This window comes from Lissotriton vulgaris, chromosome 5, assembly GCF_964263255.1.
Source record: "Lissotriton vulgaris chromosome 5, aLisVul1.2, whole genome shotgun sequence".
In the NCBI taxonomy this organism is placed as follows: Eukaryota; Metazoa; Chordata; class Amphibia; order Caudata; family Salamandridae; genus Lissotriton; species Lissotriton vulgaris.
The window spans coordinates 111,825,385-111,853,368 of NC_141693.1; the positions used below are offsets into that span (position 1 = coordinate 111,825,385).

At 42.9% G+C, this 27,984-nt stretch overlaps 1 protein-coding gene across 1 annotated transcript in view; it reads right to left on the minus strand.

Moving 5' to 3' along the window:
- Nucleotides 1-5,564: 5,564 nt before the first annotated feature.
- CCDC187 (coiled-coil domain containing 187) overlaps nt 5,565-27,984 on the minus strand; it is a 296,756-nt gene continuing 274,336 nt past the window's right edge. Inside the window, exons 35-36 of the mRNA XM_086919347.1 lie at nt 8,982-10,692; nt 5,565-8,074 (exon numbers count right to left, since the gene is read on the minus strand). Coding sequence (XP_086775473.1) covers nt 10,537-10,692 — 156 coding nt within the window. The 3' untranslated portion in view covers nt 5,565-8,074; nt 8,982-10,536. The remainder of the gene's footprint in view (nt 8,075-8,981; nt 10,693-27,984) is intronic.

Consider the following 27,984-nt stretch of genomic DNA (forward strand, 5'->3'; position numbering starts at 1 on the left):
TTCATGAGGATCGATATATCATGAAGGGTCCGTAGGGAACAAGGAGGGAATGAGGAAATATAAATTTTATGGTCAAGTTGTGTTCCCTAGCGCGTACCCCACCGTCTCCATGTACCAGCTTAAAGTGCATGTAACTTCCCTCCTGTGCCAGCTATGAAGACGCAAATACATTTGCGTCCAACGTTAACATGTCCTCTTTCAGACCCACCCTGAATGGGTTAAATAGTCCGTTCCTAAGTATGCTATGCCAACGTCTTTTTGTAGTGTACCTTACACGTTTTTCTGCTCTGGCAAAGTAGGCCCTGAATCTCTGCCATCGAGCCTTTTTTCTGGCTTCTGACTCTGAAAGCCTCAGCCCAGGCTGCCTCTGTACCCGTGAACTCTGACTTACTTCCAGCGCGGCCCACCGCGCTCAGCTCAGCCTGCTGCCTGCCAAGACTGACTATAACCTTCGAGTTATCTGTTCCGCTCCTCGAAAATACATTCCTGCCTACTAGCTTCAGTAAACATCCCCCTCAGCTACAGAGCCAAAGGGCCGACCTGTCTCAGTGCAAGTAATTCATAGCCTCTGTTACCATGCTCCCATGGAAGGCCCCATGCCCCACGCTTCTCATGTAGACACTCAGGCGCTCATACACGCATCCATAGTCAGTATAGAATAGCTTCTGCCCCAGAGACCTTTCCGTCCAGATAATATGGTTCCCAAACATCAGATATCAGATATGATAGAAGTACGAGTTGATCTGACATGCCAGACTTCTGTCTCTTTCCGTCAGTGTAAATGTCAAGTCCCCTGCACCCTCCAGTTTCACGTCAATCACACGTCATGCAGCTGCGCGCGCATCCAAGTTTCCGATTTCTGCTGACATTGCAACATTTCTGTTAGTGCCACCCCTTTTTGTGACACCTACCTGTGACGTTTCTAGCACACACCTCCAGTTCACGCCTAGTCCACGCCTTCTGATTACGTACTAGTAACACGTGGATACTGTTATCTTGTCTTCTCTCAGCTGTTACGCCTACTGTATTGCTTTCTATGACATGAATTAAGTATATAAGCTATGTACTGTCAATAAAATGTAGCGCTCTATCCCTTCTTCCACCCCTGTGGTGGGAAGAACATGATATCCTGGTCTTGACCATTCCTTTTTGAGGAATAAAACCCCTAAGAACTCTAACACCACGGACTCTGGTTTTTTCTTTTCGATTTGAGTTATTATTGATTAAGTACTTATCTGCATAGAAATTAAGACGGTAAATTATATATTTACATCAGGATGTTGCAATGTAATGACTGCGTTGTAAGTGTAGTGCGATGTGATGGTTGCGTTGTAAAGGTTGTTTCCCGTAGTAAGAAGTTGAGATGTCTTTTACCACTGTGTTATGTGTTGTGATATGTATATAATATTAAATCCCAGAGACTCTAAGTGGGTTACCTTTCTGATGGTGGTCAGTGAGAGTCGTCTCACTGCAGTAATGTTCTTCTACACGGCTGTTTTGATCTTTCTGGAGGTTTAGAAGTTGTGTTGTGTGCTTTTAAGGCTGAACTTGTTTTTTCACTAATGTTGGGATTGTCTGCAGACCGTTGTAATTTGAAGGTGATCCTAGGTGGCGTCCCAAGTAAGTATATTTTGGTCTTGCTTACTCGTCAGGGCAAGCGCTGTCTGTTGCTAGACATCTTGTCAGCTTACAGTGGGCTTAGAGCCTGTCCATTGCTTACCATTAGTTGGCTTCAGTGTCACTTTCATTCTTGCTTCTTATTCGTTACTTTATGTGGGCTTTCTCTTTGTGCATTTGTCCCTCTCCAGGACTATGGATGCATCATTTGTGTCCTTCCACTGCTCACTTTTCAGGTGCAACTTTTTTATTTCTGTGTAAGCATTCCACGAAAATGCATTTGTTTTTTCAGCTCTCTCCCTCATGTACTTCCCCCTTCCACAATGCTTATGTTGTTTTTTCTCTGCCTCAGTGATTCTCCCTCGCATTTCTTTCTCACCTGTGTGCTTCGCCTTCCCAGCTCCATGTCACATTCTCTCGTCCATTTGCCTTCGGCTCGGGCCTTTAACGCTGGAGAGGGCCTTTAATAGCAGGTATAGCCCTCTACGGCGGGCTATAAGGCTATAATATATATGCTCTTTGTCATGCTGCACTGCATTGAGGATGCTAAATCCAGTGGCAAAGTATATTGTCCCAAAGCAAGACCTATTCACTTTGCAAATGCTTGTTTCTTTCAGGAGGTGAAGTATGTTGGTCTTTCTCCCAGCTTGGACTACTTTCCTGGCTGTTGTGTTCTTCATCTTTAGCAGGTGACCTATTTGCAAAGAGCAAACATATATCCCCCTTTATGGTTTCAAGGTGCTGGGGGCCATCGAGGAGATTGCCCAGAGTCACGTGATGCTGAGCTGAGCTGGCACTGGGGATCGAACCGTGAGCCCAAGGCTCAGAGTCAGAGGCTTCAGCGCTGAGCAACACCTCTGCCTCTGGTGCTGTCTACACACACTGTGATCTTGTCCGCATCAGCACCTATCTGTACTTCAGTTTTCCAGGTGTGGTTGTCTTAAGGTGAAGACTGCCTTCTGTAAATCAACGTGATGACTACTCCAACATAAATTGCTATCACTAAAGATGGCGCAGGGCCCCCTATAAGTAGTCAATAAACAGCAGACATCCACAAACCTGCTTGTATGAAACAATTAACAAACAAAAAAATGAGCCAGACAAATATTGACTAGAAATCATTTTTATGAAATTCATTAAAAAAATAAAAATCCCATTATGAAAAAGAGTATAATTAACATTTGTGGTCATAAATACACATGCAATTTCATATGTACAGCTTATATGACAAAAAGCACAATGTAGGTCTGTTTAGCGATAAAAATTTACACCAATTTCTCACTCGATCGTAGCATGTAGTTTGAACAATTCCGCCATAGTGAGATCACAATTAATGATTTTCAATAGTTTTGGAAAGAGTCGAATTTTGTGTGCTCAGATAAATAAAATCTTATGCTCAAGGTTACTGTACATTAAATATATAAAGAAGCATTTGCCTGAAATATTTTGTTAACTCAGAGGTTACTGTTTTCAGTGTCTTACCCTAGCTCAGCTGTTTGGTTTCCTGGTGTATGCTCCAAAAATGTATATGTTAGGGAAAAAGTTATAGAAATTTGATAACTGAAGATCTGGGTTTTGTCATATTATAAAGAGTGAAAGAGGTTGATGGTCATATAATATTTATTTTTGGGACAATCACTATATGGGGATGTTGCCGCTGTTTATGGGGCATGATCGAATTTTGTTTTATATTTTTAAACCTAAATATGTGTTCAAAACCTGGTGAAAGTTTTTGCATGATTGATAAGCTATAGACCAGTAGAAGAATCCTTAGCAGCTAGCATCTTGACTGGCCATTCTCTTCTTAACTCTTTATCTTATTCTCCTGTAAATGACACTGAACATACAGCAGACATTTCCAATAGGAAGTCAGGCTAGCAGGTAGACACCTGATGTGGAAAACAGCTCCAGGTATTAGCCACCAGTTTATATTGCCCTTTATTGCCTGCTTAAGCAATCCTCACCCACTACCCTTTCTCCATCCTTCAAAAGGGCAGTTGCTAGTCCCTTTCTCAAGAAACCTTCTTTGGACACCAAGGGCCATATTATCAAGAAAGGGCGATACATTATTGGTGCTTTTATCGGCAGGAAACTGCTGCTAAAGCGGCGATAATGGGCTTGATAATATGCCCTTGTGAATTCCCATAGAAGCCCAGGTTCTGGTGTTAACCTGGGCTTCTATGGGAATTCACAAGGGCATATTATCAAGCCCATTATCGCCGCTTTAGCGGCAGTTTTTTGCCGATAAAAAAGGCGATAATGTATCGCCCTTTCTTGATATGGCCCAAGTCCCCAGCCAACAGTGGGCATGTTTCATTGGTCAAACTCCTCAAAACCACCATAATTAGTCAAATCTCTGCTTTCTATGAGTAATCCCAAGGTTTCAGGTGTCCAGCCCACTGGTGGCACAGGCTCTGTGCTCACTCCCATCTTTGGGTGAGCTGAGAGATACCCTGCGTTTCAGTTGTCGCACTGCCCTCATTACACGCTATCCTTTGTCGTATCGTATCGTATCGTATCGTAAGGGGTGCTTATATAGCGCACTGACACCATGGGTTTCCTGGCGCTGGTTGGAAATAGAGGGGACAGAAAGACTAACCAGAATGAGGGAAAAGCCAAGTTTTTAAAGATTTACGAAAAAGGATCAAAGAGTTAGAAGTTTTAAGAGGAAGAGGGAGAGAGTTCCAGAACTTGGGGGCCAGGTAAGCAAATCTCCGGCCTCCAGATCTGCAGAGCTTGTAAGAGGGAACAGTTAAGAGATGAATCCTATCCACTAGGGTTCACTAGTATCCACTAGGGTTTTAAATTCAAGCATCCGGGATCCAGTCTATGCATCCAGACACAGCCCTGTGTCAGATGTCTTCCTTTGTAGCTGAAAGTGTACAGTCAGTCACCTTGGCATGTCGTTATCATCTCAACCGATCGCTTCGAAGAACCCTTTGGTAATCAGCAGCAACATATTCACTAGCTTCTGATATACAGTACCCCTGTGTGCCTTACCTCAATATTGTGGAAATGCACCATTGCATTATGCGCATAACAGCGCTTCGGCCCTTACGCATCGGCCAAATCTGGACTGCACTGGTGGTATTCACCCTTAGCCAGAAAAAGCTTACTACACTGGCTTTTTATATTAATATCGAAAGTTTATTAGATCATGGGTGTTCAGAAGCTAGTCTATCAGGCTGTTCATACGCTATCAAGGTGATCTCCCGGCGAGTTTGTAGACTGCCGGGTCTGGTGGCTCAGTGTACTAATGCATCCACTGCAGGGGTCTGTGTACGACTTCATGGTCACAGGTTCAAATCCTGGCGGTCCACTCAGTCTTTCATCCATCTGAGGTTGATAAAATGAGTACCATTGAGTTGGGTATCAATAAACATCTATTATTCAGCGCTAGGATACCCAGTTAGGGGTTAAAGTGCACTTTACAAATACACGTTATGTTTATATTTTGAAAGAGGAAACTAAAGGCCTGGCTTGGAGTTTGGTCGATACCTGGCATCTTCCAAAAATTGGTGATGTCCTCCTGTCCACCCTATTTAGTCTTCATAGATATCTATACTCTAAATATGATGGAAAGGACATCTACTTTTTGGAGGATGTCTCTCATTCACCAAGCTCTAAATCAACCCCTCAGTTTTAAACTTTGGGTCTTGGTCTTCGTTTACACTGTGTGATCGCTGGGTGCTTACAATTCTGTGTCCTAGTTGCTCGTGGTTGGCAACATTTGGAGACCTAAAAATGAATGTACCCAATATATTTACATTTTTGATTTTTTTTGTGTGTGTATGTTTTCATTTAAATATGTTTTCCTTTGCGTGGTTTAGTTGCACTCCATCTCCTTTTTTGGTTTCAGATCTGTTGCCCTTACTTGCATAACCACAGAGTTCTATTTTTAGCTCTTACCCTTCGTTTTCTTCTTTTCTTTTATTGTTTCTCAGTCATTTTCTTTTTTATAGTTTATTTCTGTTTCCTACTTTTTTTCTACAAAATAGCTAACTCCTATTCCCTGATTTTTCTGCCTTCCTTTTCCTCATCTTTTTTCCCTTCTCCCTTACTATGTATCCTATTTCTTGAATTCTGAAAACGTTTGAGTATTTCAAGGTTATTTTTTGGAATTGCCATTTCTAGTGTGCCGAATTTCTAGGTGACAATTTCTCAGTGTTGAGGCAATACGGTAATAAACACCCAGAACAGCGAATTTCCATCAGGACACGTTGGACAGGTTAGAAGCAAGCAGGGCTCGACTTGTCCCACAGAGACAGGTAAGGTGTGCTGGGCAGGTGAGAAGGGTGGGTCCTTTCAGGACTGGCTAGACAGGAGAATCCACAGCCTCTTTAGCTGACGCAGCACCGAGGGAGCCGCATCATTTCATTCCAGGCAATCACTTCATCCACAGCTGCAGAGGAATACTGCTCCTGGGTGCAGTGCCATTCCCTGAGTTACTGCAACACTTGCTGCAGTGGCTTCTCTGTCGCTTTGGCTAATGTACTAGGAAAACTGTCCTGTCAAATGAAGGGGTTGTCGTAGTGTTTTTACACATAATTCTGGCCATCTTCCCCAAACCATTCTGGACAGGTGCTGACATTCCTAATGCTCTTGCCTGCTCAGGCTCAGGAAAGAGTGAATGTGAATCACCCACTCGGAAGGTGAGAATTGGGTGAGCCGGTGAGTGAGCAGGTGAATGAAGGGTGGCCAGGTGGATCCATCCTGTGGTTCATTTGTAAAAAGGCGGCTTGCACCAGCCCATTTCCCTGTTATTGCTATCTAAAACAGAACGAACTCTAACCATGAAAGTGGGGCGAGGATGTGGTTAATGGCAAGAGCTGCCGACGTCGGACCTGAAATTCCAGGTTCGAGTCTCGGCATCAGCTCAATATCCTGTGATTCTAGGCAAATCTCCCTGTAAATGAATGTGTCCTTAACTGGTGCTCATGGAAAGTTCTGGTGTTGATGATTAGGTGCAGGTGCTGAGCACCGGAAACCACTGGCTCAAATTAAGCACTGGGTCCACCACAATGCCATACAGTTTGAGCAGTCATCAACTTTGCAGTCATGTCCATCAAGTGTGTTAGTTTGATGACTAAGCTTAGCAAGACTGGCATTTCCATAAGTCGGGTAAGGCAAGAGCCATAGAGCTGCCTATAGGGTGGCACCATATTCTTGCAAACGCCGTAAAAACTGCCTTCTTTCAGCCTATGGCGCGCGCCAGAAGGCAAATTTCTGTTTTGCTGGAAGCCCTTAAAATCCTCAAAGCCTTCCAGCACATGAAGGCTTCAGATAAGAGGATGGTCTGCTCTATTACATGAAAACCAGGACCGGAAGCACGGATTTCCAGTGGAATGGAGTAATGGAAGTGATCCTTGTGCTACTGAAGGAGAATTATTCTTTAGTTATAATTAATAATGATCAACATCATATGAGCAATTGGGATACTAGAGTAGAACAGGTCTTAAACAACACATTGTTAATAATTTCTACAATGAACACACGTGCACACACGTTTGATTGTCAATGTGATGTAGAGCACACAAGTAGGTACTGCTCAGCAGGGACAAATGCACTGCAAACACAAATCATTGCTAATATCTCTCAAGTTCTCAAACAGTGCAAACAAAGTTAGCAGATCAAGTACAATGTTCACATTTTTCAAACATACAAGCATATATTTTCTTTTTGGTGAAGTGCAGCATTTATAGCCAATCAAACCACAGCACCATGCAAGAATGTGGGAAACATAAAAGAAAAACTCTTGCAGGACTAAAATTGAAAGACTGTCACGTCACCTGATCCGCCTGATTATTCATACATACGGTTCACAGTTTTCCGATTTCACTGATTTGCTCCAGATAAATACAGACAGAAAACCATCTATTTCTCTTCCTGTATTTATTTTAAAATGTGGATAAATATGGAAGTTTGGTCCTCTTTTGAGCTTCGAGGGTCTCAGGTATGACTGCTAGACCAATAACTGTGTAGAATTGCACGCAGGGGAGTTGAACGAAAAGGGACACGTTTTTCTGATAAAGCTTTAAACAGTTGTAGATGTGGATTGTACAAAATGTTAATGCCATGTGAATGTATGGCATATAAGTAATGTGTTATATAGGTCTTCTTATAGCAAACAATACATTTTAATAATTCCAAATGGTCGCAAAACTGGCCCAACTCCAGCAATGTGACAGATCACATAGGCGAGTTCCATTGAAAAAGCCCTGCGTCAACCCTTACGCCTGGTCTGAGCAGGTGTAAGGATTTTGACAAAAATTTTGAAAATGTCACTGCACCGCTTCTATGTGGCTTTTTGCGTGGGAACGCCTACCCTGCATACATTATACCTGGCATTTGACCCAATGCGTCAGTTTGTAGATAAGGAGCAGTGTGGCGCACTGATTGCACTGCTGCTGCGTCAAAAAAAGCAAAGAAGAGGCTTGTAAATGAGGCCCTTGAAGGACTGGGTTCTTTCGACCCAGCGGTGCCAGGGCACAACACCTGAAACCTTCGTGGGTAACCTGCTCCGGCGTACAAGTCACAGAGACACGGGACACTTCCTTCGGCGTCAAAGAGTCAAGGTTTATTTACTGCAGGGAACACAGAAGTCACAGGAAGTACATCGAGTGTAGTTCGGGGAGACTGCTTCAAATTGTATTTGTGGATCGCTCCTTTTATACAGTTTTTACCCATAGGATAACATGATACACAATAGTTTACAACCTGGTTCCCACAAGTCGCTCTCAGAGGGGTCGCTTAGATCACTTTGAAACACACAAGATCCGGAACATAAGTGCGGAAACATTTGGCGATTCCCAACTGTAAAAACCCATCTTCCCACCATTAGCAAATTCCAATCAGCAGTAAAGTAGATCGAAATAGGAACGAAGACAGGTGCAGAGGAAGACGGAGACAGTAGGGAGATCGGAAAGGGTGTAAAAGGGGAGTGTCGAGAAGCACGAGATACAGGCATCAAAGGGACGTGCCTAATGAGATGCACGACTGAGACAATAAGCCCGTGCGGCAAGATGAGCCTCGAGCGGCGCCATCTGCCTTACAGTAGCATCCCCCTCGTCATAAAGACACTTACAAAGAACATGCGTCTTCCGCCATATCTTGGGAGTCCCAGGGTCGCGAAGCGGACAGCGTCCGTTCGCTGGCTACTTGAGGGCAAGAGACAAAATGGATGCCGTATCTAAGATGGAACCCGTGGGTACAGATGACAAACCCACATAACAAACGAACGGTTTAAGTTAGCACAGCGAAACTGCGCACACTTACAAAACTCGTCATTTGCGGTTCATAGATACTAGACTCGACCATATTCGTGCGAGTTAAAAACACCACTTACAATTGTCACGGAACCTCACCCTTAGCTTACCGCTACCAGTCAACAACCAGCGACACAAACTTTGCAGCATGGGGCGTTTGCTATGAGGATCCTTCTCTCGAGTATCTCAGTCCAGGTGGTTGACTTGGCGTGAACCACCAGTGCAATAAACAGGAGCATTCAGTTCTTGTACCATAATTCCATAACACTAATCCAGGTACTCCAGGCCCACCATCCTCTGGCTGCTGACAATGAACGTGCCCATGTGGTTTGTACCCAGAGACCTATTTTTTAGATAGTGAATAGAAGTCCAATAATTCATCCATTTATGTATTCATTAAATACACTTGTCTTCTTTTCTTGCAGAGTAGAATTGTAGACTGAAAACATCCCTCCCCTGATAACTACAGAGCACATAAGGCGCTTACGTTTTCTGACCTGCACCCATATCAGTGCATGCAGATTATTCACTGCGTCTGGATTAATATTAGAGACATAAACTGTGATTGTGAATACTCTACACATAGGGCCAGATTCACGAAACATATTCTCTAGAGATCTGTCACTTCGGTACACTACTAGTGTTATCGTCGAGTACTTATTAACCTGATTAACAACTTGCCCTTGCACAGCAGATCTGCCACCTCAACTCTAGACCTTGACAAGAAGTTTAAGACATGGCTCTTCAAACAGGATTCACTACCTAGCCCTCGACATGACGTAACGATACGTAACGTACTGTTGTATAGCGCAGCATAACAAAACAGCATTGTATAACGTAGCATAGCATAGGATAGCATAACATAACATTGATAGATTCAGCTTTTGTGGAAATTCAAACTCGCAGGCTGAATTTACAGCTATAAAAAAGTGCCTGATTGGTGGATTTCATGTAGACGTACGTTTAAGGGGAGGGCTGGTATTATGGATGCTGTCAGAGGCGTGCTAGACTGTGGTTATTGAGAATGTGGTAGACACATTTTGGGTGCTCATAGGCATTCACAATTTTCCCACACCCAATTTTTACACGTGAAAAGAGACATGTTCAGATTTCATCACTTGTAAATGTCACTTTCAATAGTCCCTTGAATCACCATCTGAGAAATCCCTGTAAGCCGGCTGACTTTATACCCGTAGGTACCACGCCTCCTTCTAAGCACCTTTCTTGGGCATTGTGTCAAGGCGCCTCTCCTGATTCCTCTACATAAATCACACCTGCTCAACAAATCAACAGCGTGGAACCTCCCCTTTTTGATGGTGCTGCCAGGGTGGATTTGGTTCAATGGATAAATTGTCAACTGCAGAACAGAAAGACCCAATTAATAATTCCAGCTTCTCTACTTGATCAAATTGCGAGATCTCGCTGCAACAAATTTCCTCTAATTTGCACATATTTGACACACTCAGGGATAGTTAAACCTCCATATGAAGATATCTACATTTTCAATAAAAGTGCTGGTTTCAAGTGCGAATGCCCTTCAATTTGCTCTTTGGAAGCCCTGGTCACCCTGCTCTTGATGGGATTCTTCCTTTCAAGCTGACATTTCACCAATGTTTCCTCAATGTATCCTTGTGGTCCTGGCAGAACGGGGACTTCACTGGTGAGTCCTTCTGGTGCAGATAGTCTTAAGAACTCCAATGGTGTCCCGCAGCAGGCAGTCCAAGATGTCGGAACTGAGTTTCATCTTCACCGCCAGCTCATCCTCTGTGTAGTCAGTCCACTGCTGTTCCTCTCTGTGGAGCTCCTGGATCTAAAAAGACAAGCAGAGATTCACAATAGGAACTCTTGCAACTAATCTAAAATATGGAGCATTCTTGAAAGCATCAGAAGTGCTCAGACCAATCACAACGCTGCACTGCAGCGTTGTGATTGGCTTAGTGGAGCCTGGGTGTTTCCTGTTCGAGCAGGAGCCAGGAAGGGCACAGAAGACAGGCGGCGGGCGGGCGGCCAGCCGACCGTCGGGCAGGTAAGTGATCATTTTTTATTAATCTTTCAACAAGGGCTGTTAACTAAACCCTTGCTATGAGTTCTTATGAGTCCTCAGGCCCATTATTGCAAGAGTGCCTTATTAACAGTCATTACTGGTTGTAGGTGCGAAAAAGAATGCTTAATTGTCATTTGTTCAGTTTTATTCTTGTTCATTTAAGAAATGTTTTAAAACAATTTTTATGTGTTACTATGAATCTAAGGGCCATATGTATGAAGACAATTTTGCGATCGCAAACACTGAAATTCGCAGGATTTTGGTGTTTTCGATCGCAAATCAGCAGTGTCCAATGTATGACACTAAACACACCTCGCAAAATAAGGAATCACAAATTTTACGATTCCCTATTTTGCGATTGCATTTAAGGAATCACAAATTGCGATTCTTTAAATGCAATGTAAGAAGCACAGAAGAAGTGCAATTTGGACTTAAGAAATCGCAAATTACCACAAACTTCAAGTTGGTGGTAATTTGGGATATCTCTAAAAAAAGCCACTTTTTTGCATTTTTCAAAGTGCCATATGACTCACATACATGCCCTTAGGGCATGTATTTGTGCCACATCTGCACCCATGCTCATTTCAGGGGTGTAACAGGGTGTCCTTTTGACACTCTGGCACCATTGAAATTGCAGTCGCAATTTGCGATTCTCTAATTGGGAATCGCAAATTGAGAATGTCTTCCCATTCATTCCTATAGGTCTCTAGGCCCATTGGAATGAATGGGGAGATATTACTTAATTGCGAATCGCAATTTGCGATTCGCCATTAAGGAATATGTAGAATTAATTTTTTTTATTGCAAATCCTGCATGCATAGCGTTTTGGGATTCTCAAATAGCGATTCGCAAAAAATCGCTATTTGAGAATCGCAAATAGACATTTTCATACATATGGCCCTAAGACCTGAGATCCTGCTCGTGTCCTGATTATCAAAAGTGAACATCTTTTCCTCTTTTTAGTTTTAATGAAGGAGCATGATAATATGAAGCATAGAAAAGGAGTACAAGGACAAAACTACTCAAGTTTATGAGATAAACAACAAACATCAAAAAGTTGCAGTAACAGTAAACACAGTCTAGGGGCAAATACATAGGGGATCCAATGGACCACCATCCTGCTCCCTCCCTCCCGACCAGATGCCTAAGGCCAGAAGTCCACAATGCACTATTGCTCTGTCTTGTCAGATTTCAACATTTTAGGCAAGACTACTCCATTGATAAATCATCTTCATTGTTCACAGTAATCCTGTCTTCTCCTTTCATCACTTCTTGCTTCTCTTTTCGTCTCATTTTTCCCATTCAGTGTTTTAAAGCGACCTCTGGCTGGCATAAAGCAGCATGTAACTAATCAACATAGAATATTTATTGCTACACTAATACTGATTACAAAAGTCCCCCAAATACCTTCCAAAAGTGATATCACCTTTCTATATGAACCAAACCATAGAGGTTTTTCTCTCACTAGACTCAGTAGAAGAAAAGGCTCCTCATACTCTTGATGTAAAACACAGAATATTGTACTACTTCGACAGGACCAAGCCTTTCCGAAATTATTTTCTCGCTGTGTTTGCTTAACTCTTACAAATGCCATCCTTAATTAAAAGCCGATATAGCCTGGTGGATTGCCAAGTGCTTCCAAACCACTTACCTAAAGCCAAGAGAACTTTGGCTTCCCAGCTCAATCCATAAGAACGGACCACCGAGACCTTCCTTGAGAATATCCCTATAGCTGACATTTGTAAGGCAACTACATGATCCACTCCATACACATTTACCAAACACTATTGTGTGATTGTCCTGGCGTGCCAACAACCTATGTTGTGTTTTATCTAGGACCCGATCAATATCATGACCTTATGCCCCTATACGGCTATAATCGATACATATCCCTATAATGGCATAATATCCAAAACCATATTTCAGCAAGTCGCCTCTGCAGTCCATGTCAGTCCATGACACAGCAGGAGTCACTTCCTTAGATTCCTAGATAGCACACCGAGTTCTTTCAACACTTCAAACCTCCAGCAACCTGGGAAAGCCCCGCTAGCTTTGTTTTGATTTGTAATAGAACTCCTAACGAGCACTGTAAGAACGGCCAGTTCTTAGTGACATCTTTATTGACGTCTTATGTCCACAACTTACGTCAAACTCGGCCCCTTTCAGGTATAAATAATACCAACGTTGCCTTAAGCAAACACAGCGGTGGTGGTGAATACAGGAGCAGAAACAGCTGTCCCTCTGCAGAAAGCCCAGCAGATGCGAAAGCCCACGGACGCTGCCCCTCCTCTTTGACGCGCTGAGAAAGACGCTGTCTTTTCTCCTGCCGAGAAAATCCAGCTCCGGCGTTTCCAGCCTACCCTTGCAGGTGACTGGAATATCGAGTCCTGAGAAGAGATACCAGACCTCCAACATTCTATTCCCAAGGTACGGTGCTGACTAAACCCTTAGAGAGAATTCTTGAAGCAAACCTTGGCAAAACCAACTTAACTTAACTTGCTACTTACTTACTCCCTTCCACGTGTTAGGCTTAGGTCAGGTACACTGGGGTAGGCGTAGTTAGAAGCACCAGTTGAGGTCGTTAGCCAAATGTATATATGAATGTATATATTTTATTCCTTTTAATCATCTTATGGCTAAGAAACCATATCAATGCTTTTACAGTATTACTTCGTGATACTGATCTTACTGTACGCACTTTTTATAATAACAAGTCTTGCAATTGTGGCAATTCATTTCTCTTGCATGAGAAGGAAGACTGTTCAATAAATAATACCTTTTATTGAAAACGCCCGTCTCTCTATTCTCTGCATCCTGGTGAAAGTAATCTTGCACAACTGACTGAGTGAAATAGCTGTCTATTGTTTCACACGACTCTAGAGATTGACTCTTATCTGAGGAGCAAAGTTGTCATGTTAATGCGGTTGTTGGAAAACTGAATCCCTTCTTGTCTGAGCCAAAGAAGCTGATCACTTCCTATTTAGTCAAGAAAGTTTCCAGTGACCTCTGAGCTAGCTGGTACAAACCCAATTAAGTCTAACATAGTCAGTAGAGACCTAGAAGACCGCACTCCTACGTCTACACTGCTGTTTATGTTATTCCAATGCGCAGGGCCTATAGGGAAAATAGGAACTACACTACATGGCGCCCAACGTTTGGTAAGGCGATAAAACTAACACAAGACGTTAGAGTAACTCAGTCGTGCTTTTTCACACAGACCCTTTCTCCCGTAAATACTCCAATAGACGTCTGGAGTGGGTGAAAGGTTAAAATCCGCCTGAACTTAGTAGGAAGAGATTCCTATGTAGAGTTTCTGGTTTATTCAACGTTGAAGGATACAGTGTTCCAAAATATTGTGCACCTAATCTTTGTCTCCTTGAAACCTGATCTGAAATAAAAAACACTTCTGACAGACAATGCCAGATAGTGATGACGATGCAGTTGTCGAAACCGGTGGAGCCGCAGTAGATGCAAATCAACGGGACACCAGTGTTAATGAACCGGGTGCAATTATCATCCCGGCAAACTTAAGAAAATCTATAACGTTAAAACTTATAGAAAACGGACTGACACCACAAGGTGGTACAGTCATTTTTGTGATAGAGGCACACGAATATCGGCAGACGGAGGTATTCTATTCATGGATAAACTTTCCAGCGGCAAACACTACAACACAAGAGTTTCACTATTACAAAATAGAGAAACCACCGGAAGAGTACGCTCCTTTCGAGGAGATTGAAATTCCATTGAAATACCAAGAGCACCTGCTCTGGTTTAAAGGCGCCCTAAAACATACTGATCACATTACCAGGCTCGGTCCACTAGGTAGACCAGGAGCAACGTGGCCGGTCCTAGCCAGCTACACACCACATCCGGACATTGATAAAATGTCTCGCGAAGAACTTTTAGCACAGCTAAAATTACTGATTAAAATACATAGACAGTTAGTCCAATATGTAATGCGGACTGCAACAGTCCAAACAGCTGTTAATGTTCCACAGCTGACCCCTCATCAGGGGAACACAAATAAAATTACACCACAGAACATACAATCATGTCTTGGTAAAAAACCCATAAAACGGGAACAAATTCCTTTCTGGTTAGCACGGAAAATAACTCAAATAGAGGCAGTATTTCCGAATACTACCCCTATTGAGAAACACAGGATTCTGACCATCTGCCTTCCAATGGGGGTCGCACCACATGTGGAGGACTGTGACACTTGGGGTACAGTTTTTGCTTCCATTTACATAAAAACACATGGTGTTCCGTCCATGGTGGTAATACCAGATGTGCTAAAACAGATTCAAAATGAATACGGTCCAGAACCTGCTTTAACTCTTGGTATGAAATTACTGAAAGACTTGAAGCAGGTCTCGGCTATATTATTAGCCAACATAAAAGGAGAAGCAGCATCTGTGGCGATCCGCCAGAAATTGAAGGAAACAGATATAACAGATCAACCAATTGAGCTCGCCAGAATCATAGAAAAATGCTATGAGGAACTAGGTAGAGATAGCTTGGGTGGAAAACCAGTAAAACCCCAACTACTCGAAAATCCTGAAAAATTATTTATTAAAAATAATCTAAACACTCCTAAAAAGAGCTGGGATGGAAATAAACAATCTACTCCCAAGGAAAAAGTTTTCCAGTCCAGAGGAAGGTCTCCTCTGCGGAGGGAAAGAACTCCGACTTGAGAACACCAGTCTCCCCAGAGGGAGCACTCTGAAAAAAGATATAACCTTAGAAATAGGGATAACTTGAAAAAGCCTGATAGATATCAAAGTATTGATACATTTCCCTCTCGATCTTTTTCGCAGAAATCTGAAAGAAGAGGCCGGTCCGACCCAGAAGAGCACACCAAGTCCAAAGACAAGGAACCTGCTCAAAGTAAAAAATCACAATTTCCAAGAAAGAAGGTAGCCAGTATTAGAGTAATCGAACATGCCGAGAATACTGAGGACACAGCTGAAAAACGGAGAGTGGGCACAGACAATGCTAGACAGTGCAGAACAAATCAGCATAGCTCGCAAGATCCTGATGAATCATCTGGAGACAGTGGACACGAATGAATACATTCAAGTTGAAACTGCAGACACCAGAGTTAGCAAACCTCATAAGATATACGAAATAACACTGCGTATAGAGGGAGATAAGACTAGGAAAATAAGGGGTCTATTTTGGGATAACCTCTCAAAAGGCTATGACATCCTGTTAGCTGAGAAAGATTGGCCCCCAGAGTTTGTCAGGGAGTGCCCTCATGGCGAAGAAATGATTATACCTGCCTTCTCAAATCACATTCCAATTCACAAAAAATATATATATGCAAGGAAATGGGCAGTAGCTCAAGCACCTGCATTATATAAGAATCATGTAGGATGGGATGAGGACTCTCCTCCTCACGAAATCCAGTTAAAAAGTCAACCTACTGCACAAAGGCAGTATCCAATTAGGCAAGAAGCTAAGAAACAAGTCAGGGAGATTTTAGATCAACTTGAATACCAGGGGGTGATTGAAACATGCACCTCTCAAATGAACAATCCTTTGTTTCCTGTCTCCAAACCAGGCAATTCATATCGTCTAGCCTTGGACTACAGACACCTTAACTCGTGTTGCAAAACATTTGCGGTTCAAAACTCGCAAAGTGCGGCACTGATGAATAACATCGTTCACAAAAAATACAAAACAACCTTAGACATTTCTAATGAATTGTTTTGTCAAAATATTGCACCAGAGAGCAGGTACTTGACCGCTTTCTCAATATTGGGGTCACAGAAAAATTTCTGTAGGCTACCACAGGGGTTCAAGAATAGCCCAGGATTATTTTCAGCCAGAGTAACAGAGTTACTACAAATATATGATGATGAGGCATTATCTTATGTCGATGACATCTATCTTACAGACGACGACTTGGATATTCACTTGAAAAGAGTAAACACCATAATACTTGGGTTTGCAGCAGAGGGTTACAAATTCAACTTTAAAAAGTCTCGAATTGCCCATCTAACAGTACTATTTTTAGGTTACGAATTATCAAGTGAAGGCAAAAGCCTAGCGGACAATTTCTTAGAGAAGTGCGCTATACTCCAAGCACCAAAAACGCTGAAGAACTTACAATCGATTCTAGGCTTCCTGAATTTCGGAAGAACTTACATATTAAACTATGCAGAGAGGGTTAAACCTCTCTACGAATTAATAAAACCTGATTTTAAACCAATCAACTGGACTCAAAAAAACACAATAATTTTGAGATCACTGCAAACAGACATGTTAGCAAAAACAAAATTAGAAACACGTGACAACACACGCGACCTTGTAATCCGAGTCATCCGAGGAAGATGCGGATTTACGTACCTAACCTCTAATGAGGGAGAAACGGTACCAATAGCTTACAAATCACATTTGTACACAAAAGAAGAAAAAACATTCAGTCTCACAGAAAATATCGTAAAAGCAGTGCAAACTGCTATAGCAAAAGAACGAGCACTGGCACAAGGCAAAAGAATCACTGTTCTCACAGCAGAATCAGCCTTCGAGGCACTATTCAGCCCAGTAAACCTGCCTACAGTATCACTAGATCCGAAATGGATACAGTGGGAAAGCTCACTTGCGGCAGAAGACGTGAAATACTATTTTGCTCCACAATTTAAAAAACTGAATGAATTAAAATATGAACAAGAATATTCTCTGCCATTCGAAATTCTGCCTCTCCAACAGTATACCTGTATAATATATACAGATAGATTCATACAGCATTACAACGTAGAAGATAAAACGTACGATGCAGCCTGTGCGATTGTTAAAGGTCGCTGGCTCTGCGGTAAATTCAGACCGAAAATAACAAAAACTGAATCATTGAGAAAAAGTTCAGCTCAGCGAGCTGAAATCAGATCCTTAAAGTTGGCGCTTGAAAATGCCGAACGTGAATTCCCGACACTAATCGTGTGCGATTCGCATTTTTGCGTCAACTCTTACAATATTGAGTTGCAGAACTGGGTTCAAAATGGTTACAAAGACGACACAGGTGTCACAATCAAGCATAACAGGCTTTGGGAACAAGTAGTTCTTTTAAAGAAGGAACTACAAAAGACTCACGTGATACACACTCTGAGTCATCAACGTGATCGCGTTCATGTTGCAGGGAATTCATTGGCTAATACAGCCACAGCGGAAGCAACTAAACCGGCTTCCGTAGCCACAAAAAAGCGTTCAGAAAAATACATAGACGGGGAAACCATGCTGGCAGTAAAAACGTCCTCAAAAGGCAGCTCTGCAGCAATACCCGTGAACTATCCACTCAATTATGCATACGTAATTGATGCAAACTCCGTTCCTTTTGCTCGAATCCCTGGAGTGGGGGATAAGGTAATTCCAAACACGAACAGAAGAATCTTCCTATTACAGGAAGCGCATATGGGGTTGGGTCTGAGACACTAAACAATCAGGGAATCTCTGAAAGAATTACAATCAGAATACTGGTGGCCGGGAATGAACGTAGATATTCATTATTTTGCAAATAATTGCGAAGACTGTAACAGAGATCGCAGTGACGAACCGGCCAGCGTAGTGTCAGGAACCCTCATAGAAAGCATAAGGCGATCTATACGCATAATCAAACAAGAGAAATGCGTCCCATTGTATATCATTTAAGAATTCATTCACTTAAAAAATGTGGCCCCAGCGCTCAGCTGATGCTAAAACTGTTATAAAAGATCTGCGAGTCTTTATCGGCACATACGCAATAGCCAGTCTCCATTCTGACCAGGGTCCTGCTTTTAGCTCTAGAGCTTATAAGGAGGCCATGACCAGCATGGGAATTGGGTTGCGGTGTTCTTGTCCATTTCACCCCGAAGGGAACAGTGTAGTGGAAAGAAAAAACCGGGACATAAAGCAATCTATAACAGCAAAGGTATTAGGTTCGGGTGATGGGTGGGTCAAACATTTACCAAGTGTCCAACGTAGTCTTAATAATTTGCCAAGAAATTCTCTAAAAGGTTTCAGCCCGTACGAACTATTGTTCGGAACTAGAATGTATGTTCAGGACCTTGATAGTCAGGCTTCAGTGGTAAAAGATGATAAGAAAGCCTTTGAAATCAAAGATCGTTTGGCTGTTTTACAGGACTTAAATGAAACAAGAAAAGCCCTGAGCAACATAAAGTTAAAACAACAGCCAACAACCACTGAAGACACACCACCTGTCCCAGCAAGACCTGTCTGGATTCCAAAGATTGGGGATCTGGTCAGAGAAAAAATAGCGGTGAAGAAGGAATTTGGGCCTTCTTACAGAAAAGCAGTACCTGTCTTAAGTATCAACGGAACAAGATCAGTAGTAGGCATGGGCGGAAAATCCGTTCCGCTCGCGGATTTTGCGGATTTTCGGGAAATCCGCAATCCGCGAGATTTGCGAATTTCCTGCAAAATCCGCAAATCCGCGAGCAGCGGATTTTGCTCGCACTGCTCGCACTGTTCGCGTGAGTTCGCGCCCCGCGAATAAGTGCGAAATTGCAGAAATATGATCTAAGCAAAACTGAAAGTAACTACTTACCAGGTTCAAAAGTTCAGGCACATCATTAGTAGCCATTTCCTGTAGTGCTTCCTGAGGGGCCCCTCCAGAGTTCAGTTGCCAGTTGAAACTATTATGTGACCCTGCTCTGAACCTCAGAATAGTTACACATATGCCACAAAGGTCATGAATTACAGCTAAGGGAGACAAGCAGGAGCCAGGCTGGAAGTTAAAATCCATTAATCAGCCCCTAATTTATTATTGTCAGTTGGGGCAGGGCAGGTGTTGTAACTAATTTTGCAACAATGAAAGCACTTAGCAAGTGCAAAAGATCACTAATCAGGGCGCACTAAGGAAGCAGGTGCCAGCTAAAAAAATATTCTGTGACACATTAATCAGCCCCAAATTAATTCAGGTCACTTGAGGCAGGGAAGGTGTGCTTTGCTTTGCCGAAAATAATGTACACTGGACAACCAGAGGGTGTGGTGATGAAACAGAGGGTGGCATGGGTGGGCCAGAGGGTGGCATGAGTAGTCAGAGAGTGGCAGTGGTGACAGAGAGTGGCAGTGATGAAGAAGAGTGTCCCAAACAGGTTGGACACGTAGAAACAACAAGTTCGCAAAACTTGCGACCCGACAGGTAAGTTCGCAAATTGCGAAATTGTAAAAACCCTCGCGAACTGGCAGAAACACGGGCGAACACAAAAAAAAAAAATCCGCAAATTCGCGGGAATTCGCGGATTTTGCGGATTGCGAGTTCGCAAATCCGCAAATTCGCGGATTGCCAATCCGCAAAATCCGCTCATGCCTAATCAGTAGTACTACCGCCCCTTGCTGGTAAAAAGGAGAACCGAGTTGTATCCATCGACCTGGTTAAACCACAAGCATGTGGCCTATAATAAATAGCAGGCCAAGTGGACTCCCAAGAAGTAACAGAATACCCAAATTTGCAACAATCCAAGAGGTTCAAACTGAAAGACTAATCACATTTGATAAACCTGCAGTGCACAAAGAAGGACTATGCAATAATACCATGGAACTCAAATTGAATCAGTTCATCGTGAAACACCAATCTACAATGATGTGGCATCAGAATGTGCTAATGAAAATCAAAGGGGAATTGCTATTCCTACAATGGATAGAACTGCCTCTGGCTACTTCATCAATTTCGATAACTTTTCTGAAGATCCAAGCGACCCTGAAGTAACGCCAGAAACAAAGACTTTTAAAGAAAAGGCAACAGAACTCTTTCAGCAACTTAAGGAAACTTATCTTGTTTCTCCATGGTTAGAGTTTTGGTTTGGGCTAGGTGTATTTTTCCTGCTGCTTTGGCTCATATTGGTACTTTGTTTGGGAAAATTCATTGAGGGAAAATACAGTTCAATGGACACAGCAAGTCAGAACATCAACTTAGTTCTAAAGCCACACAAGTCATCTCACATCGAGAAAAGGGAACTATCATCAGTGAATGTCACAGCCATTCCAATACCCGGCGGGGTAGTTTGGGACAAGACTGACTATGAAATATATGGCCCGGTCGAGAACCTGAAATATCCTCACCAGTTCAAGGTTTCATTAAGTGACTTTGTAAAACCAAGTACATTCTCTGATGATTGGGATTTTGAAAGTATAAATAATATGATGTCTGATTTAGTGTTGTCAGCAAAATTTACAGAACATGATTATTTACAAGGTTCATCTAATTATGAACAAATGTACTGTTTTTCACATTTCGCGGACCATTACTTGCATAAAACTGCTCAACCTAGAAATGTTTATAAATATACCCAATGGGAGCATTGTGCAACACTGCCCAAAAGCAGTTCAAAAACATTTTATGAGAAATTCCAGTACTTCTCAGGGTTTAACACAAGTAATGCTGAAACATTTTATTATAAACTGTTGGATAAAACAGGGACGAAAACCATGCTGACAAATACTAAATTGATATATTCAGAAGCATTTTATGAAAAGATGATTACATTTGGTTTTGATTTCTGGAAAAATAACATTGAAACAAAAACAATCTGGGGTACAAAAGATTGGCAGGTACAAGGCCTAGAAGCATTATTTCGAGCCTGCATGATCCCAGAACAAATAATGTTCTTAAATGACACAATTCAGCAGACAACCTGTCTTGGCCTAGCTAAGATTAAGGACCTAAACAAACCGTCTATTCCGAAGCCATTACCTGATATTGCAACAACAGATATTGAATTAGACGTATCCCACATTTTACATCTAAACAGAACACATCCTGATTGGAAAAAGTGGTTAATCTGGCCAACAGACACTAATAACTGTCAAGATACTAATTACAGGCCCATCTCCCTACTCCCAGGAGTCAGCAAGATTGCTGAAAAATTGGTCAATAGGAAACTCTCGCAGTTTCTGGAGGTCAATAATAAGCTAAAAAGTTCCCAGACGGGCTTTCAACCAGGGCAGGGCACTGACATCGCCCTCCTGGCAGCGGTAGAGGAGGCCAGAGCACTATTGGATGGAGGAGGATCAGTGGCAGTGATCCTCCTCGACCTAAGTGCGGCATTCAATACCGTCAACCACCAACTCCTCATCAAAAGACTTAAAAGAGTTGGTGTGGAAGGCTCAGCCCTATCCTGGCTTTCATCCTTTCTAGCTCAACGGACCTATCAGATCTGGGAGAAGAACGCCTGCTCCTCCGAAATGCCCCTCCAATTTGGTGTGCCTCAGGGCTCCTCCCTGAGCCCCACATTATTTAATATCTATATGTCCACATGGGAGGAGGTCATCACCCCATTCGGAGTGAGCGTCGTCAGCTATGCTGACGACACACAACTAGTGGTGTCTTTGTCCCACCCCAGACAACAAACCGCTGACCTATTCAACTGCCTTACGCAGGTCCACTGTTGGATGAATAGGTCAGCCCTAAAACTAAATGGGACGAAAACTGAAGTCCTGCTTCTTGGCCCGAAAGGAATCTCACTCTCCCCGAACATCTGGCCAGCCTGTCTGGGCCCCCCCCAACCCAAAAGCAGAGGTAAAAAGTCTGGGTGTGTGGATCGACACTGACCTCTCATTCACAGTACAGGCAAAGAAAGTAGCCGGGACCTGCTTCGGGCTCCTGAAATCTCTGAGGAAAGTCCTGCCCCTCTTACCCTTCAACTCCCAGAAATTGCTAATCCAAGGCCTAATAATATCGAGGCTTGATTACAGCAATGTGATTTATCTAGGCGCTCCTGAAGCGACCTTCAACAAGCTTCAGAGAATCCAGAATACCGCTGCCCGGATTATCACAAATACCCCTGCCAGAACTTCCGCTAAACCTGCTCTCAAACTCCTCCATTGGCTCCCCATAAGGGAGCGAGTCAAATTCAAGGCCTTATGCCTAGCCCACAAATTACTGCAAAATCAAGGCCCCCCAGTCCTTAGTAAACTCATCACTCCCTATAAAGCTACAAGATCCCTCCGGTCGGACACAGAAAATTTCATCACCACCCCCAGATTCAAGAAAGCCCGATCAGGAGGAAGACGTTTCTCGGTCCAAGCTGCACGCCTTTGGAACTCGCTCCCCCGCGACCTGCGACTCGAATCACAATACCTGCGCTTCAGGAAGCAGCTAAAGACTCATCTTTTTCCCTAATGATTCATGCCCTCCCTTTACACTTATTCTCTGTCCCCCCCCCCCTTTTGTTGCCCCTGGCCTGCTGAACTGAAGAGTTAGGGTTCCTAGCGCTGGGATACCTCAGGGTGACTATGCGCTCTACAAAAATAAATAATAATAATAATAATAATAATAATAATAATAATAATAATAAGATAGATTCCTGAACAAAACACAGGGGTTAAAAATGACCAGACCAGACCCTAGATACTCCCAGAGACAACATCCAGGGATAGTAATAACATACAGTGTAGGGAAACTCTGCCTCGAATGGCTAGAAACATCAACACTGGCAGAAATTAAGCAACACTTATCTTTACTTAAAGAGGGTGCTGACTTGCGTGATTTCATTATGGGACCACGCAAACAGCGTCAAAAACGTTTCATAGCGGCAAGTGTATATGCGGCATACAATGAGGCATGGAAAGTAATGCAAATTGAAACAGCAGAGAAAATACGAGAAATTGCTCGTATTAATTTGGAAAAATCACTTTCTGTTGTGGACAATGGGTTAATGACTCTGTCCTCCAGAATATATTCACTGGACAGTATTGTATCATCTGCCATCGATATAATAGATCAGGACCTGCTAATGTTACAACATGGCCAGTCCCAATTACGTTCTATTGTACAGCTAGGCTGGACGTTGCAAAATCTGCATTCAGGCTATGTGCCATGGCGTCTAATCAACATAACGTCATTGTTTTCTGTTTTTAACCTTACTGATAAACAAATCAGTTTAGCCCAAAAAGGAGCAGACTATACAATTCTGAGCATTGAAAAACTTGAGAGATTACCATTGACAATGTCAGAAAGTCCTGTCATTGAATGGATAATACACAGGATTATCACAATTCCGATAACAACTTTCCGGTTTAAAAATTGCCTTAAGTATATACCGACAGGCCAGTATGAAAGGTTGGGTAAAGGGTACATTAAGTCATCATGGAAATTACCATATACACACACATGCTATAGTGACAACGACAAAAATGTATTTCTTAGTGGTGAAAATTGCAAACATTCACTAAGCGGTATACTTTTGTGCCAGGGTATTAATTTACATGGGGCCTGTGAAGGGACTTCAAACAACCTCTCATGCCACCAGCACGTCACACCTGCAAAACAGATAGAGCCTTTCTTTAGACAACTTGCTAATGGGAGTTACATTCTAATAACGGACCACAGCTTTTGTGGCTTAGTGCCAGGGAAAGCATATCTCGTTAGCGTGTCTTCCATGGTCACTTGCTGTATGCAAGCATTGTTTCCAAACGGCCCTGGAGACTCAGAGACTCCTATTTGGCCTCCGTTGAAAATCTCTTCTATACGAATTGATACTTTAAACAGAATGAAGTCTGTGCTTTTGCAGACAACAGTGCCCATCACGTCATCAAAAGAGACGTATGATCTCCTGGTTGCAAGGACAACCTCGGAGATACATGAACTTTTATCAACAAATTGCCCTGTACATTTCGTGGAAATGTTGAGCCAAATCCTAAATATGTCGGATGCCGTAGGTATCTCGAATGTATTTAAGACGATTTTTTCGGGACTGCTAACACCATTCAAAGCAATCCTGGGCATAATTCCAAATTTTGTCCATTCGGTCTTTGGCGGCCTACCACTACTTTTGGGACTCGTAGCAGGCATTTTATTTTTGACCCTTCTGCTCCGATATGGCAAGCCAAAACACAGACATGACTCCGGCAAGGATGGAAGAAACGATCCTAGCAATGCGCTACCGGGACCGCATCACGGCTGAGAGATCTGAACATGACCTGGTTTCTTTCATTCAGACCTATATGGCAGACCTGCATCTTACCTGTGCTTCGATGTATGCTATGCGGAGAGGAATGCGTGTTAGACACCTGTCTTGCACTACCATCGGCTGTACCAATGGATATCGATACTTTGCTAAGTCCTGTAATGGCTCATGCATCGTGTTGTCCCCAGCGGTTACCAAACCTGATGACGGCATTCGTTGAAACTCCTGCGCTACGACTAGGTGGCGGCAGTGAAAGCAGCATCACCCAGGTACGACCTTCTGTGAGCATTGCTGATCCAGACATCGATGATAGCAATCATTCTCACAACTGCCAGGTTACAGCACTATCAAACCTGGTCGAACTGTCACCTGAATATGTAGAGCTATTCTTTGGGAGCCTGTCTGATATGATGTTCTCCCCTGAACAGAAACAATGATTTTTGGAAAACACTCCGGCGCACAGCGTTCCCATGAACTCTGAAATTCGGCCTTCGGCTTTGATAAACAAAAGCTAATGAAAAGCGTTTGGAACTATTTTTCCCCGCTCTCCTTGAGAAAATTCTTTTTTGAAATCGGACATTTTTTCAAAATATTTACCTTTTTCTGGCACAAATGCTTTTGCTTAAAGTAAAACTATTCATAGAGAACAGAGCTTCTATTTTTAGTGCATCTAGAGACAATATATTACCTCAACCTCTAGTACATTTTTACAGCAATTGTATTTACATGTGATGAAGTAGTCTCGACCTTCTCTTCTGTATTCAGAGACATTTCATGTGTTATTTCGCATAATCGTTCGAAATGATTATATATATATGTATAGATTTTGAATAATTAATATGCTTATAAACGTACAGTACCTATATTCTCATGTATTTCATGTACGCCATTTCAAATACAAAATGTATTTTGGGGTGGGTAGGAATACACGCGCATCCTATTGCTTTAGTTTTTAGTAATTTGATGGACATGAATTCGTTGAGTGGGTGTTGTGTTATATATGCATAGATTTTGAATAATTAATATGCTTATAAAGTACAGTACCTATATTCTCATGTATTTCATGTACGCCATTTCAAATACAAAATGTATTTTGGGGTGGGTAGGAATACACGCGCATCCTATTGCTTTAGTTTTTAGTAATTTGATGGACATGAATTCGTTGAGTGGGTATTGTGTTTTATCTAGTACCCCGATCAATATCATGACCTTATGCCCCTATACGGCTATAATCAATACATATCCCTATAATGGCATAATATCCAAAACCATATTTCAGCAAGTCGCCTCTGCAGTCCATGTCAGTCCATGACACAGCAGGAGTCACTTCCTTAGATTCCTAGATAGCACACCGAGTTCTTTCGACACTTCAAACCTCCAGCAACCTGGGAAAGCCCCGCTAGCTTTGTTTTGATTTGTAATAGAACTCCTAACGAGCACTGTAAGAACGGCGAGTTCTTAGTGACATCTTTATTGACGTCTTATGTCCACAACTTACGTCAAACTCGGCACCTTTCAGGTATAAATAATACCAACGTTGCCTTAAGCAAACACAGCGGTGGTGGTGAATACAGGAGCAGAAACAACTGTCCCTCTGCAGAAAGCCCAGCAGATGCGAAAGCCCACGGACGCTGCCCCTCCTCTTTGACGCGCTGAGCTGCCGAGAAAATCCAGCTCCGGCGTTTCCAGCCTACCCTTGCAGGTGACTGAAATATCGAGTCCTGAGAAGAGATACCAGACCTCCAACATTCTATTCCCAAGGTACGGTGCTGACTAAACCCTTAGAGAGAATTCTTGAAGCAAACCTTGGCAAAACCAACTTAACTTAACTTGCTACTTACTTACTCCCTTCCACGTGTTAGGCTTAGGTCAGGTACACTGGGGTAGGCGTAGTTAGAAGCACCAGTTGAGGTCGTTAGCCAAATGTATATATGAATGTATATATTTTATTCCTTTTAATCATCTTATGGCTAAGAAACCATATCAATGCTTTTACTGTATTACTTCGTGATACTGATCTTAATGTAATAAGAGACAATGTCCCACTAGGTATCAATCGTAAAGCCAGTTCAAAATTATGCATACAGTACGTATTGCAAGAAAGGAACACCAGGTTACTTCCTGGTTAGGCTCGCGACCGGCAGTCTTCCCGCTACTCTGCACGGGACGCTACTTCCCAGATCTGATCGGCAACCGCTGCCTGACTTACCCAGGTAACTAACTATCCCTTGCCTGGTATAACACGCGCTACCATTGTTACCGCCGCTCCGGACCGTATACCATAGCGCCTAATTACTCTCTGCATCTTTTCCCCCGCTTCAGGCACTCCACCCAAACGGAATAAAATGCCTAACTGCCCAGCGTGATCGCTTGACTCCTAACCTGCAACGCACTGCTTCCAGCGATTCAGGTACCTGCTATAACCGACCGTAACTCGGCGGAATTAAGCACAATTTGTAACCTCACCTGCCTGTTGGTTTAAACGCATAGACCGATCGATGCTTCATTTTCTTAATTTCAGGCGCTGTGACCATTACCTGAAACTACACCCATTAAATGTGTAGGAGGCCCCGGACCCACTAGCCACCACTGGATCCAGTTAGTGTACTTAATGCTCAGGTTGGTCTAACTTCACCCTTGCCCTTTCTTTCCCCCCCCCCCCTCCCTCCCCTTTCCCCCGCGCTACCTCCACTCCAGTCTCACCTGCCTTAAGCACCAATAATGGCATGCCATCCCCCACTGGCCACACATATTGATTCTTCCTTTATGTAAAAAAACCCCCAACCCGCCCCCCCCCTTCCCCCCTTTCTAAACTTCATGTTAACTGTAAAGCGCCAGATCACTCTGCACACTTCCACGTTCCTTTTTTAGCCTCCGCTTCCTACCCAATCTAATATTAATTATTTTTCCCATGCAGCACCTTAACTCAACGCCAACCCTGTCCTGAAGAGGATCCCAAATTATAGAGGATCGAAACGCCGTCGACAACAACAGCGCGATTTCACGGCGCACTACCAATAGGCTTATCACTATCCCAAATTCAACATGTCTAATTGTATATATTTAATGTGAAAGCCTTGTTTTGATTGTTTTTATCACTTTGCGCCGACCACGCTGCTTTTCACCTTCACTTGCGTCGTCACTATCACTG